This window comes from Amblyomma maculatum, chromosome 10 (assembly GCF_055883805.1).
Source record: "Amblyomma maculatum isolate TAMU_Amacu chromosome 10, ASM5588380v1, whole genome shotgun sequence".
NCBI classification, from domain to species: domain Eukaryota; kingdom Metazoa; phylum Arthropoda; class Arachnida; order Ixodida; family Ixodidae; genus Amblyomma; species Amblyomma maculatum.
In genome coordinates, this window is record NC_139353.1 from 50,181,474 (window position 1) to 50,195,942 (window position 14,469).

At 41.7% G+C, this 14,469-nt stretch overlaps 1 protein-coding gene across 1 annotated transcript in view; it reads left to right on the forward strand.

Moving 5' to 3' along the window:
- The first annotated feature begins 3,645 nt into the window (after positions 1-3,645).
- LOC146176351 (uncharacterized) overlaps positions 3,646-14,469 on the forward strand; it is a 41,788-nt gene continuing 30,964 nt past the window's right edge. The window contains exons 1-3 of the mRNA XM_084580943.1: positions 3,646-3,807; positions 8,649-8,778; positions 8,996-9,129. Coding sequence (XP_084437069.1) covers positions 3,741-3,807; positions 8,649-8,778; positions 8,996-9,129 — 331 coding nt within the window. The 5' untranslated portion in view covers positions 3,646-3,740. The remainder of the gene's footprint in view (positions 3,808-8,648; positions 8,779-8,995; positions 9,130-14,469) is intronic.

The following is a 14,469-nucleotide window of genomic DNA, read 5'->3' on the forward strand; positions in this document are numbered from 1 at the left end:
GGGAAAAAGGTGTTGCCGGCCGCGGCAACAGCCATCTTATAATAGAGATATGAGCTGTGGTAGTCTGCGTTAAACGGACAAAGATAGGGTGTGAGATGGTAGCGCGGAGAAGCAGTGAGGGGAGCGATAAAAAAGAACATAGGAGAGTACTTAGTTAAACCAAGAATCAATTTTCTGTTCTCCTTTAAAACGCATCATTTGCAAACTCGTATGCACGTGCTACACACTCGCTAGCAGTCAAGTGCCATGCTGCCGTGCTAGGTGGCACCAGCAGCACCGCTAGCCTCCACGAAGCATTCGACAAATGCAGGTAAGGTGGCGCCATCGCTGCGCAGCAGAATGACATAAAAACGCCTGATTGAAGTAGTAGCGTCATCTCTGAACAGAAATCCGCACTAGTCAATATTTCTGGGCATTGCCTTTCTGCTACGGTTGTTTGATGTTTGTTCCAGATCTCTAATGTATAATATCGCGCTGAGGAGAATTAGGGTACGCGAATTCTGCCTGTTGCACGCACTGTTTACAGACCTTAACTGAGCAGAATGTGGAAGCTGTGTAAAAAATGTATTCAACCGTACAAGGTTATTAAAAGTTGTACTGCTGTAGCTTGCTTTTAGCAAAACCAACCCGAAAGGCAGTTTTTTGTCATCCTAACAGATGGCGCTATCTAAACATGCTTCATAAAGTTGCTTTAAAGCAGGACTGTAATGATAATCCTCGCTATAATCCGAACAAATTGAGAATCTGAGCGAAAGGGAATTTGTCTGTGTCTGAAAACGCAACGCCAATCCATGAACAATAGGCGCCAGGATTTACAAACCCCTTTGTGGCAGTAACACTTGAATTAAGGAAGTGAGAAACGGGAGAGCTCTTGATACTCTCGTTGAATCTATAGAGCCATCCGAATGTAAATTATCCAAAAGTGTGTTCAAAGTTTTCCTTTGCATCTCCTTGTCTTTCGTAATTATTTTTGTGAAAGCTACAGAGAAGAATGTGTAACTTAAACAAGTGACTGGGCTGTGGTTGTAGAAAAGCCTTTTCCAGGCCGCTTTTTTGTGACGACAGATTAGGAGGACAGCAATAGCTCTCCAGTCCCTCACCAAATGCGGTAGAAATATTTCTCACATACCTCTGTCCCCCTAGGATACAGCTGTTTGTTAGGAGCTGTTTGTTGGTAATTCACATGCAATGCAGTGTAAACGCTTGTCAAGGCCTCTTCTGCATATGACGGATATCGCAAACACCCACATTCAGTTGGCTTTAGTTTCGGAAAAAAAAAAAAAAAACCATGTGGTGAAAATTAAAGCTCAACTATGAAATATTTCGGCTTGTATTTCTGGTGGAAGCCAAATTGCGGCATATTTAATAAGATTTTAAGCCGAATGTCAAGCCCACGTCAAGACCTTCAGGTTATTTTCTCTTTCCAAACTATGCTCTGAAATATTGTCTCCTTCACCTAAAAATTAATCGTCAGCACTTGCACTAATTCCACGTTGTTTGTGCATGCCAACCTTGGACCACACCTGGAAAAGTCTTCAGGAAATGATAATTACTAGCAAGCTATCAAAGGACATTTATTTGACACGCATTTGTAGTTGGGTAAAAATCCAAATGGTGCGAAATTTTTTATCCACCAAATATAATAAAAAATATCTCATAGTCTTTTACGTTCTTCATGAAGCGCGGTTTAACATGGGAAGCCCGAATTATTTGCAAAAATTACGTGGTTACTAAATAATTTCGAGTTCATGCCTAGCTCTGTGATGAGTTACGTGTTTCATTGCTCAGCAGCCTTGTTGAGTGGCTGTTTCTATTGGTCAATTTCGAAGCCAAATGTTGAGCCCCAATGTATTAATATTTGATTGCAACCATCCAATTTCGGAAGTTACTACAGTTGGCCATACTCAAATTATGTTAGACGCGAATCTTGGTGAAATTTGGAGGATCTATAATTCTTGAGGAAATATAATTTTTGTATTCCAGACACAATACTTAGGCATGGCCCACCTAAATTTGGAGGTCACATCCGAATTTTCAGACAACGATTTTGGTCATATTCTGAGAAGGTAAAATTTGGGGCATCTAGGGGTCCAAATTTTGGGCGTGGCCAATCCAAACGTAGAGGACGCCATTCAATAGCCCATACCCGAATTATGTTCGACATCAATTTTGGCCAAATTTTAATGAGGGCAAATTTTTGAGGGTCCAGGCTGGTGAAATTTGGGGAGTGGTCCACCTAGATTTGCAAGCAAGTAGTGAGTTCGCCATAGTGAAATTTGGTTAGGAAATAACTGTGGCCAAATTCGGGCGAAATCAGATTTCCGGTGTTCAAGGAGGACAAATTTCTAGGGTGGCTCACTTAAATTTCAGCTCAGAACTAAATTGGCCATACGTGATTAGATTAGCAATAGATTTTAGTCAAATTCTGAAGAGGTAATTTCTGGGGATTCAGGGGGGATATTTTGGAAACGGCCCATCCCAAACTAGAGGTCACCACTGAATTGGCTTTACTCGAATTAATTTCGACATCAATTTTGTTCAAATTATGGGTATCAAGCTGGTAAATTTTGGAGGTGGCCCATCCTACTTTGGAGGTCACCCCTGAATCGGCCGTAGTCAAATTAGGTTAGGCATCGATTGGGGTCAAATTCTGACAAAGTGAGATTTTGGGTGTCATGGGGCCAAATATGGGAGGTAGCTGATCCCAGTTAGGAGGACACCGTGTAGAGTTCCCTGTGTAGTTTCATTTCTTTGATAATTTCGGTGTCATCTGTGTTTCTTAGTCGGTGAGATCTCAAATGTTTCATTTATCATCTTTTTTCTGCTTTTAGGTTCTGTATTCATGGTCAGCTTTGTAGTGTCTGTCATGCGCGATGTGCATGTTTTTCCCCTTTACTGAAATCGCTGCACATTTTTCTCTTTTTACAGTTCTCGTATTATGTTGAAGTGTTGCTTGCCCGACTATTTTTCTTAGTTTTGTATAAAGATTATTATGACTAGTTATATACTTCTCTCACATACCACCATAACATCATCTGTTCTCCTGTTTTTATTCTACCCTAATTTGCTTCCACATCCCCCCCTATGTAATGCCGTATTGAGCCTTGAGGGTATTAAAAAAAAAATAAAAATAAAAAGGAAATAGCCATAATCGAGACAGCTTAGACATAAATGTTTGACCATTTCTGTCGTGGCCGGCTACTGGGGTCAAATAGCCATAATTTTGGGTGTGGTCAACCAAAAATAAAAGGGCAGCATCGAGTTGGCCTCAATCTAGAATGCACATCAAATTTCGTACCGTTACATGAATTCAGCGCCCCACAACATGAACAATATGAGGAAGCAATTACTCTTTTCTGTCTTCGTTGCACACCTTCACTGTAAAATGGGACCAATTCGATTCGAGGGGGTGTGAAAAAAGTTTTTCATTCTTAACCGAAACGGGGACTTGAAATTCAGCCCAGTGTGGGAATGCATCTGTTCCTAGGGGGTGCAGATAAGTCTTCATCGAGTGCAATTCCCTTGAGTCAAATACAGGAAGGAAACAGCCCACAGCCGGAAAGTAGGCGAGGGATAGCGATAACGCGACTTGCTGCTATCAATAACTTCCACATGTCCCTTACCCGACGTCAATCACACGTTTAAACTCAGCACACACGTGTGCTGAGCATCGCGTTGGGCAAGGTCATTGTGTCTGGAGCTCTCTGTGCCATCACACGTGTCGTTTCTGGTTTCTGAGGATGGCTGTAAAAACCACCCTGATGGCTTTACTACTTGGCGGCCTACTATTCGTTGCATCTGAGCAAGGTTAGTACGTCGAAGGAAACTTGAATGTTGTCAAAACAAAGGCAGTATTTCTCGCCGCAGAACCAGCCAACTAGCGACCTGTTTTTACACTAGCGTGTAGAAGTTACAGAGGACGAGTTGCAATTGGTTTATCATAAGTAGCCGGAGTGAGCACAGAAGTTAACATTTACTGAACAAACTCATGCTTATGATTTTAAAACTGGCTGCCGGTGGCTACTTTTTAAAGAAGTGTCGCCTGAGGACGGTGCACTAAGGAGCGGATCATGACTATTCGAGTCGCTGGCACTTCGTTTATTGATTGTGTTTTAGTTTCGGCGAATAGTGTTCACCTTGCTTGAAACTTCTCTTGAAATATGAGGCTAATCGAGAATATCCAAGCGAGTGCTATTCAGCATGAGATGTTGGGCTACTTTGCATGAAGTTTGTAATGCCATGATAGGTTATGCTCAAGAAAAAGCATGTCCCGAATGCCTGTCGTGTGTACTGTTTTAGTGCCGCCTTTATCGAGCATTGTCTATCGTGGTATTGAAAAACAAGGGTGCTATTAACGTAGAGATGACTATGACCTAATCATACGATTCCTAAAAATATATTTGTGTACAAGTTCGTCATGCGCTTGCATTGAGAGTTTAACAGTGGCATAAACCTATGAAATACTCGCTGCCAATCTTACGATAATATGAGGATGTGTAGCTTTGTTACATCCTTTTACGAAGATATTTATGGGTCTACGAATCAGCATCGGCCCTGATAGGTGGCAGTGGAGAGGAGCCCGATGCTTTTGCACGCATGCGGTCGTTATGTGTACAGACATCGCGCAGTATACGGGCGACTTGTGTTTGTCGTAATCAAAAAATGGTCCGCGCGTTCGCGATTGTGCCCGCGTCTCTCATGCAGCGATCAAGCGCAGTAACCACTGGTACAATTCAGCAGGCAGTCCTTATCTTTGTCAGTTCTTTGGAGAGCGGTTGATTTGTGGATACAATGACTCATTTGATGTCGTCTTATGATATGCAGAATTGCCTTCCGAAGCAAATTCCGGTTGAAATCTATGCGCGTATCCAAAATTTGTCGCTACAGGTTTTTGTTTTATTTTCGTCCGACCTTGCCACTGGGCTTTTTCCTTAGAAATTCTTAGCATTACATATCAGGCCTGCGCGTTATTCTAAAGAATATTGTAATCATCTTTGGGATTTATGCTTCCAGGCGTAAGCAGCCTCCCCTGTGCCTCTTTGCCCATGAAACAAGGGGGGGGGGGGGGGGGGGGGAATCGGGAGTAGGTTTCCTTTTGTCCAACTTTGAATTTTTCCTAACGTATTCGCCAGAATAGTTCACAAAAAGGGTAGGTATCATTTTAGATACAGCATTGCGCACTTTTCGGGCACTAATCAAGTTATTTGTTCAGGCCTAAATCATCTGGACGACCCACTCTGATCATGCCATTATATCTCCTAATATTTTTGGATGCCTAATTCAAAAGTGGACACCCAACAAACAAAATCTACCAAAACGTGGATCATTAAAACATTATTGTCAAAGTCTGATATATTTGTATAGTTTTTAGGCCAGCATTTACATCCCCTTTTTCAAGACAATAACAAGCTTAAAAGTACCCTTCGATTATAATACATAAAAATGTGCCCGTGAGCGATGGTTGAATCATCATTCGCAGACTAAATAGTTGCAGTTGGCGTCTTTGAAGGCAATTAGTTATGGATGACGTTCGAAAGGTGCTGGAAGAATGCAGAGAGGGACAATGGCGACACGAAATTCCCCAGACAAGACCTTTTCGCTCTTTGAAACGATCATCTATGCTAGGAACTATAACCGTTACGAAATCTGGCATTTTATAAATCCAAATGTATTCCGGGTGCAGGGTTTAGTCAAAGCGATATGATTCCTTTTTTAAAAGCTAATGTGCTTAGCTCTTATTGAGTAATTTGTTTTCAATATTTACAAAAGACGACTTGCCTCGTAATCTTGTCTTATACTTAGTCCGCAATTAAAAGCGTACATATTTGCAATATTTGCGGTGAAGCTGCTATATTCTGCCTTAAAAGTCATCTTCAGGGATGTGTCAGCCCTGATACCTATTGGTTAAACAAGAAGATACTTAGAAGCACAACACTTCAAACCGCTCATTACTTTCAGCCTATTCTCGCAATTACAGGTAATTAGATTCATACCTCACGAATGGTGAGCTGTTATATCAGAGGAAAAGCACTCACCGCCTGCTACCAAGCTTCTTTAAGTATCTTTATTTTCTGCCGTCACTCTGATTGGCTCAGATGTTTCGTGAGTTCAACCCACGCAGCCACGCGCAGCTATTTCAATCTGAGTCCAATACAGCAGAAACATGACCGCGGATTATTTGGACGAATATAGATGTCAGCCAGCTTCGACTAGGGTGAACAGTACGCCGACTTATAAATTTAGCCCGGTGTACACCCAGATGTGGCCTACTCACCGCCGGAATTCAGCCTCAGCCGATTCGAATGAAAATCGACATAATACCTGATTTAACTACCGCGAAAACGATGGTGCCCTCAAAATTCGGTCCACGCCTCCACTCAAACTGGCCCACTTAAATTCAATTAAATTCAATGTGCAACTTCACTCTACGATGGCGATAACGATGCTGACCTACAAATTTGGCTTGGGCCACCTGAAACTTGTCACCCTGAGATTTCTCCTGCCTGATTTGGACCAGATTCGATGTGCAACCTGCTGCGACAATGACGATCACGATGGTGGACTAGTTTTCCCCAGACCATAGTGCTGAAGTGAAAACAAAATACACCCTCCAATTGAGTGTCTGCAGTCTCAAAAAATCGTTATACACTAAAGAGTGCTTCAATGTGAGAATCCGGTGGCATCTCTTATTATGAAGCATGAATGTTTATTTTTGTTTTCTAAATTCAGTGATGTTATTGTTACATTCATTGTAATTGTTTCTTGCAAACCAGACCAGCAATATTTAGATCTTGTCTCGACAAAGCGACGACAGTTACCGAGTCTGTACTCCTAGTGGAACGACGTTGGGGAAAGGCAGTAGAGGTTTCATATGTGTTTAATGTGTTTAACCTAATGCTTCACTGCGTCGACACCGGTAATCACCACTTACTGCCTAGGCTCTGTCACCATGCTCCCATGTTGCATTCGACGAATATTGTTACTATAACAGCAGAACACATTCCAAACGCGCGTCAGTATGGTATACGGTACCGTAACGCTTTCACTGGGTGCCTCTATAACCTGGTTCAAATTAGAACCTTTCCTGACCTACCCAGTGTGTGACCGCCTGGCACGTCGAGAATCTTGGTTCGAACCATAGTACATACCAATTTATTTTATGGAATAATCATAATTATCGGTCTGCCATCCCACTCGTCGATACTCTTTAGCGCACCGTGAACGTTCAAAACAACCACCCCAACAACAACAATATCGGACGGACTTTTATTTATTTATTTATTCATGTGCCTAAAGTGCCCGTTGAGGGCATTTTTGTAGGTGGAATATGAAATTAAAGCATACATCGTCATGCAGATAACTTGCAAAACCAAACAATAAAAATAATAAACATACAACGCATTCCAATATATAGCAAACTGATAACGAAAGAGTTATGAAAGCAAGAAAGACATAAAAAACGTGGCATTTTGTTATATTAAACAATCGTATACAGAAAAAAAGACAGAAAACGCACAGCAGCACAACACATTAAAAAATAAAAAGGTTTATTCAACGAAAGGAGAGACGGAGCATTTTTAAACAAATATTGTGGGGTTAAGACAAATTCTTCTGGAAATTTATTTTGTCACGCACTGTTTCAGGAAAACATGAGTTTTTAAAGACGCCTGTACGGCCCTGTTTTGGTTGGTCTGTGGGGTTTAACGTCCTAAAGCAACTCAGGCTATGAGAGCCGCCGTAGTGGAGGACTGCAGAAATTTAGACCACCCGGGGTTCTTTAACATGCACTGAAATCGCACAGCACACGGGCGCCTTGCTTTTCGCCTCCATCGGAAAGCTGCCGCCGAGGCCGGGATTCGATCCCGCGGCCTTGAGAACAGTAGTCGAGCGCCGTAACCACTGCGCCAGCCCGGCGGGGCGTATACAGCACTCCTATTTTTGAACCTTTAAAGAATGATCTAAACGGGAGGGTATATAGCTGGGAGCTTTCATGTACGAATCTTCCGACAAACCAGTTGCGCCTATTAAAGTATTGTAAAATAGCTTAAGTCTAAGATATTTGCGTCTGTCTTGCAATAGAGGCCACCCCAAATTTTTGCATATCTCAGCGGAGCTTTCAGTGAAAGCATAGTTTGCGGACACAAACCTTGCCGCTCGTTTTTGAATTCGTGCAGGTTCGTTAATAAGTGCTTTTGTTTCAGGATCCTAAGCCGCACAACCTTACAAAGATGGAACAGCCGTTTCTCAAATGGAGAGTCTGCTACAAATCAGAAGGTGTCTGCTTGAAATTTCGTTTTAAAATGTTTAACACACGGCTAGCTTTGGCAGCAATATAATGTACGTGGCTATACCAAGAAAGGGGTCGCGCAAAGATAACACTTAAGTACTCGTAATTTCTAACAAATGATACGTTTCTGTCGCCTTGGGAGTACTGGGTAGGTAAAGGTTGCTTTTTATTTGTAAACTGCAGAGATAAGGAAAGAATAAAAAGAACTAGGACGCAATGGGACTAGAAACACTTTCACATTGAATAAATGTTCAGACTTTGCAGGTGCCCAGCAAAGTTTTTTTAGGAGGGCGCGTGCGCCCTGGAAAACGCTTCTTCTTTATCTGTTTTATTCAGAGCCCGCGATGTTTTTGTCTTCTAGGGCTTGATTCCTGCACACAGGAAGCTGCGCGCCGATGCTACGACAGGTACAGTGAAGTGCTATGGAATCCACAGCTTCGTCCGGACCAAGAGGGCAAATATGACGAGGACGCTTATAGACAAGCTTGCAGGTAAGAGGCTTTGTCAGCGAGATGTTTATGGCTGACATATATTACAGAGAACAGGTGTATAATTGGAAAGAAAGCAAATTAGGCTGAAGTGCTGATCTAAGTATGCAAGAGATATTAAAATGAATTTGCAGCCTACTCGAGTGTACTGCCAGTTTTCAGATATCTAACCAGATAAGTAGTAGCAAAACAAGAACGCTACTTTTGACTTTCTTCGTAGGAACATCACAAGAAAGTCTCCTTGTCACCTTAAACTCGATGATTGCTCCGATGAAGTCAGGTCCAGCCTCAGACACAGAGAATGGGGCTACGAAGCAACACGTGACATCGTGTGCGACGGGACGTCTTTGAAAGGTGAGAATCATCAAGGTTAGTACCGCAGTCAAAAACACAGGCTTTTAAGGCCAGATATACTTACTACATGCGTTTTTCGCTTCTGCTACAAATAAAGAGGTCTCTGAGTGACCTAGAACACGTATTTATATGCCCGGCCGCAGGGGACAAATTTGAAATGCTGCTGAGCATGACGGGACACTAATGCTAGCACTAAAATCTGTGCTACATTGTAGGGCTAGCATTGTAACCATTAAAACCAGAGCAACCGATCGGTCGAAGAAAATTCAATTCTGTGCATGTAGCACTGTTACGTTTTGTGGCTGACTTACTGGAACGTCTCCTGTACCCTGTGAACTTACAGAGGCCCATTGACGTAACCTCATCATCAGCCTGACTATACCCACTGCAGGGCGAAGGCCTCCCCATATTTCTCCAATTAATCTGGTTCTGTGCGAGCTGCATCCACTTGACCCCTGCGAACATCTTAACCTAATCCGCCCACCTAACTTTCTGCCGCCCTCTGCTATGCTTTCCTTCCCTTGGAATCCAGTTTGTTACCCTAAACGACCATCGGTTATCCTTTCTTCGCCCTACATGTCCTGCCCATATCCATTTCTTTTTCTTAATTTCCGCTAGAATGTCGGTAACTTGAGTTATTTCTCTGACTCACTCTGCACGCTTGATATCTCTTAATTTTACCCCTACCATTTTTCGTTCCATAGCACTCTGGGTTGTCCTTAAGTAGAACTCTCTTTGTTAGCCTCCCCGTTTCAGCCCCATAGGTGAGTACTTACCTGTACTGTTGTATACTTTTCTCTTGAGCGATAGCGGTAAGCTGCTAATCAAAAATCTGCGAGTGCTTGCCAAATGCGGTCCATCCCAATCTTATTCTTCTTGTTATTTCCTTTTTATGGTCCCGATCTGCATATACTACTTCTCCTAAGTAGACATGTTCGCCTACTAGTTTCAGTACTTCGCTACCTAATGTAAACTGCTCTTCCTTCCCGAGGCTGTTGAACATTACCTTTGCCTTTTGCATATTATTTTCAAGCATACCTTTCTACTTTTCCTAACTAGGTCATCAATCCTTACTTGCAGTTCATCCCCCGAGTTGCTTAGCAAGGCAATATCATCAGCAAATCGCAGATTACTGTGGTATTCGCCATCTACCCTTATCCCTAACTGCTCCCATTCCAAGTCTCTGAATACATCCTCTAAGCAAGCTGTGAATAGTACTGGAGAGATTGTGTCTTCTTGTCTAACTCCTTTCTTTATGGGAATTTTGTTACTTTCTTTATGCAGAACTATGGTTGCTGTGCAGCCACTATATATATCTTCCAGCACTTTCACGTACAGCTCGTCTACCCTCTGATTTCGCAATGCCTGCATCACCGCCGAGGTTTCAACAGAGTCAAATGCTTTCTCGTAATCCATTAATGCTATGTATAAGGGCTGGTTATATACTGAGGATTTGTCTATCACCTGATTGATGGTATGGATATGATCGATAGTAGAGTACCGTTTCCGAAAACCTGCTTAATCATTTGCTTGATTGCAGTCTAAAGTTGTACTGATTCTATTAGCGATTACCTTAGTAAATACCTTATACGTAACAGACAGTAAGCTGATCGGTCAGTAATTATTACGGTCCTTAGATGTCCCCTTTCTTGTGAATGAGGATAATGTTTGCATTCTTCCATGGTACCGGTACCATCGATGACGCCAGGCACTGCGTATACAAGGTGGCGAGGTTTTCTAGCACAATATCCCCCCGTCCTTCAACAAATCTGTAGTTATCTGATCTTCTCCAGCTGATTTCCCCCTTTTCATAGTTTCTAATGCTTTCTTCACCTCGTCCTTCGTCACTGGTGGAACGTCTGACTGTTTTTCCCTAAAGCCAATCTCATTACAGTCCTGACTACTTTGGCTACTGTAGAGATCTGTATAGAACTCCTTGGCTACTTTGACTATCTTCTCCATATTCGTGATGATGTTGCCCTGTCTCTTATCGCTTACATCTAATTTTTGCTCATGTCCAATTTCTTCTTTACCGCTTTAAGGCTTCCCCCATTCTTTACAACGTGCTCAGTTTTATCCATGTTATACTTCCTCATATCGACCACCTTGCGCTTATTGATTAGATTGAATATCTCGGCCAATTCTATCTGGTCTGTTGGATTGGAAGCTTTCATACGCTGGCGTTTCTTAATCAAATCTTTCTTCTCCTTAGACAGCTTACCGGTATCCTCTCTAACTATCCTACCGCCTACTTCTGCATCGCGATAAGCAAGGCGCCCCGGTGCGGTGCGATGTCTGTGTATGTAAAAAAAAAAACTCAATGTGTTCGTTATTTCCGGAGCGCCCATTCACTCATTATGGAAAACGATCTAATTTATTTCGATAAATGGTGCAACTTCAACTCCTTCCTTATAACAACTTGAAGTGTTAGTAATAAATGAATTTCTGAACAACTCTATTTCTATTTATCTGACAGTATATATCTGCCACCTTGAACCCTTGGTTTCAAGCTACCTCTCCCGCTATTTTGGTTAGCTTCCTCTACTTCACGAGGGTTTAATCCGAGCAGACTCGTCTCTCAGTATATTTTCCACAATTCGGCCTCTCTTATCGATTTACATAACAATAAAAAAATGTGTTTAACAATACAGAATGGCCTACCAGTGACTTGAAAACATATAGCAATTCTAAGTCAGCACTGCCTTGCAGGATATTCACCTTTTGAAAAAGAGTTCGTATTGAGTGAAGAACAGCGCATACTCATTTTGGATGAAGGTGCTCAAATACCGATAGTCCTTATCAAGCGAGCACATCTAGGTGCAATTTCTTTGCTTATTTTTTCCTTAAAACGCGAAATGTGGTAATATTTCTATATCTTTTATAATATGCATTTGGCTATTTTTCATTCCAAGCAGAAATCAGCTGACACACGTGAGGAATGCCCATTCCCACAGTAGTTCTTATTTTCTAACATTTGCAAGAATTTCAACAGTAGTAGCAAGCAAAGAAAAAAAGAAAAAGAAACGTTGATCCAGGTTCCAACAGCTTATATCTAAGAAATATTCAGGGGTCAACTTAGGTCTTCTTACGTGTCAAAAAGCAAAAGCTATTTTGGGTCCTAGTTTCGTTATGAGCTCGTTCTGCGTTTCGTATCTTTTCCTACATCTACAACTAATATTTTATTTTTATCATGATATCTTTATTTTTAATCACTTCGTTTTTATATGTATCATTTTTAGTCTTTTTAATTTAATTTCTTTTTTTTTATTGACTTGTAGTTCGGGACATTTTTCTATTTACATTGCATTATTTTTCATGAACTCATAACCTTTAATAAAGATCGTTGCTGCTACGTCGTGAATGGAAACCTTCCCGCCAGACACATTTTTCGGACAACTTTGGGACTCAGATTTGGCGCCTCATCAGCCACATAAGAATTTCTCCTCAAAACACGCAGCTCGCTTCGCCATAGAAAGTTCTGTAGAATAACGTAATGCTGTGCATTGAGAACAGCACGCAAGGCTGTTGTTTTCTCATTCTAAACTTCTGTTCTCCCCAGGTTTTGCAGTTGCTACACGTTGTATTGTGCGCAAAAAGCTTGCTGTCTGTATGGTCACACGCACACCTCCCTCTGAACAGGGACATTCGCGGTTACCTTGGTGGCATCACTTCTGCGAGTAAGTTTTCCATCCATGTAATTATCATTCCTTGTCGCGCCTCTTTGTTAGGCAAAATGAGACGAGATCGGCCACACCTAAATCATTGTTTATGTTGTGCCAATTTCTAATGCTTCCTATCTGCATATCTTAATGCATAATATTCTCAATCTTTACCTAAGTATCGCAGAAATGGAAGATATCCTTAAAATTTCATCTAAACATTGTCAAATACCCAGTGTGTTTATATTAGTATTCAAAACAATGCGACAAAGAATGCTATAGAGATTATGCAAGCCCGATATGAATTGTTCTTTTCGTTTTTTCTCATAATTCCCTAGTTAATACGAAGTATGAAAACGCCGAAATTATAGCCTGATATGCATACGTAGGTGGGAGCTGGACAGTATAATACGCGCTGTATAGTTTTTTTCTGCCCTTGTACTGGCGTGAAACACGACTAAACCACAAGAAAAAAGGTAAAGTTAAACAAAAGAGACGTAAGTGTTTGAAGATGAGGTTAAGAACATGCTTTTTTTTACGTTTTTTAGACCTCAGCAAGCAGGGTTACTTCAGGCACAGTAGTAACAAACTATTTAGTTCAGTGGACTCTATTTTTGGCTATTTGTTGCAATCGAATGGAGCACTTTCTTTTCAACACGTTACCTGAAGAACTGTTCGCATCATTTCAGAATATACGAAAGCATAATCGAGTGCTACGAAGCAGGCTTCAATTCATCGTGCCCATTACCCCTCGACCAGGCCAAAGCAGCGTTTTTGAAGGTCTTCGACACCGTGACAGTTCTCAGAGGTTGCAAGAATTCCCCAGAGGGTCCAATAAATTTACACTCGACCACGGCATTTTTGGAACAATAAAAGCCACTGGCAATCCTTTTGCTGGTGTCGTTGCAGTGCTGCACCGCCCCATTAACCACCACAGGCTGAGCTGGCATATCAATCTTCACCCACGTGTACTCAAACTGTTGTCACATTTAACTAATCTTCCAAGCTTTACATGGCATCTCCCCAGAGTGCACATTTAAATAATTTGTGCACTTCTCTACGTCTTCAATGTCATTTCTATCTCCACAATTATAGCTTCCCAAAACAATGTCCTTTTCGCAACAACTAAACTAAATCCTGTCAAAGTTATTCAGCCGGAGTGATAAACTTGTTCACATGCTCTTTCCTTTTCAAGTATAGACGTCGGAAGAGACGCGGTTACCGACAAGGAATGGCTTGGAAATCTAAAGAGGTATATCTAAAAACAAATTACGCGGAGATGACTTTTCAGGGCTCCCAATTTCGCTTCCGCACGCAAGTGAAGAAACCTTATGCTCTATTAAGAAAACTATGAACAATAACTCATGGTTGAAACTAGCACGAAACCATTCGAGCGAAACAAAGGCATACAGATGAACGATTTTAACAGTTTATGTCAACAATACTTGTAGATTCTCTTCATAGCGACTGCACAACAGTTTGTTACATACGCAGCAGTGCGAGTGGTTGTATTGGTGGGCTCGACAAAGGGCCGAATTATGCTTCTGTGAAACGATCACGAGGCGGGGCAAGTAGAAAAGAACACCACATAAAAACAGCAAATCTACCAGCATAATAAGTTGCCTTGTACATGTTATTTGTGACGGTGTTAGTTGTTAATATCCACACTCCTTACAAAGAT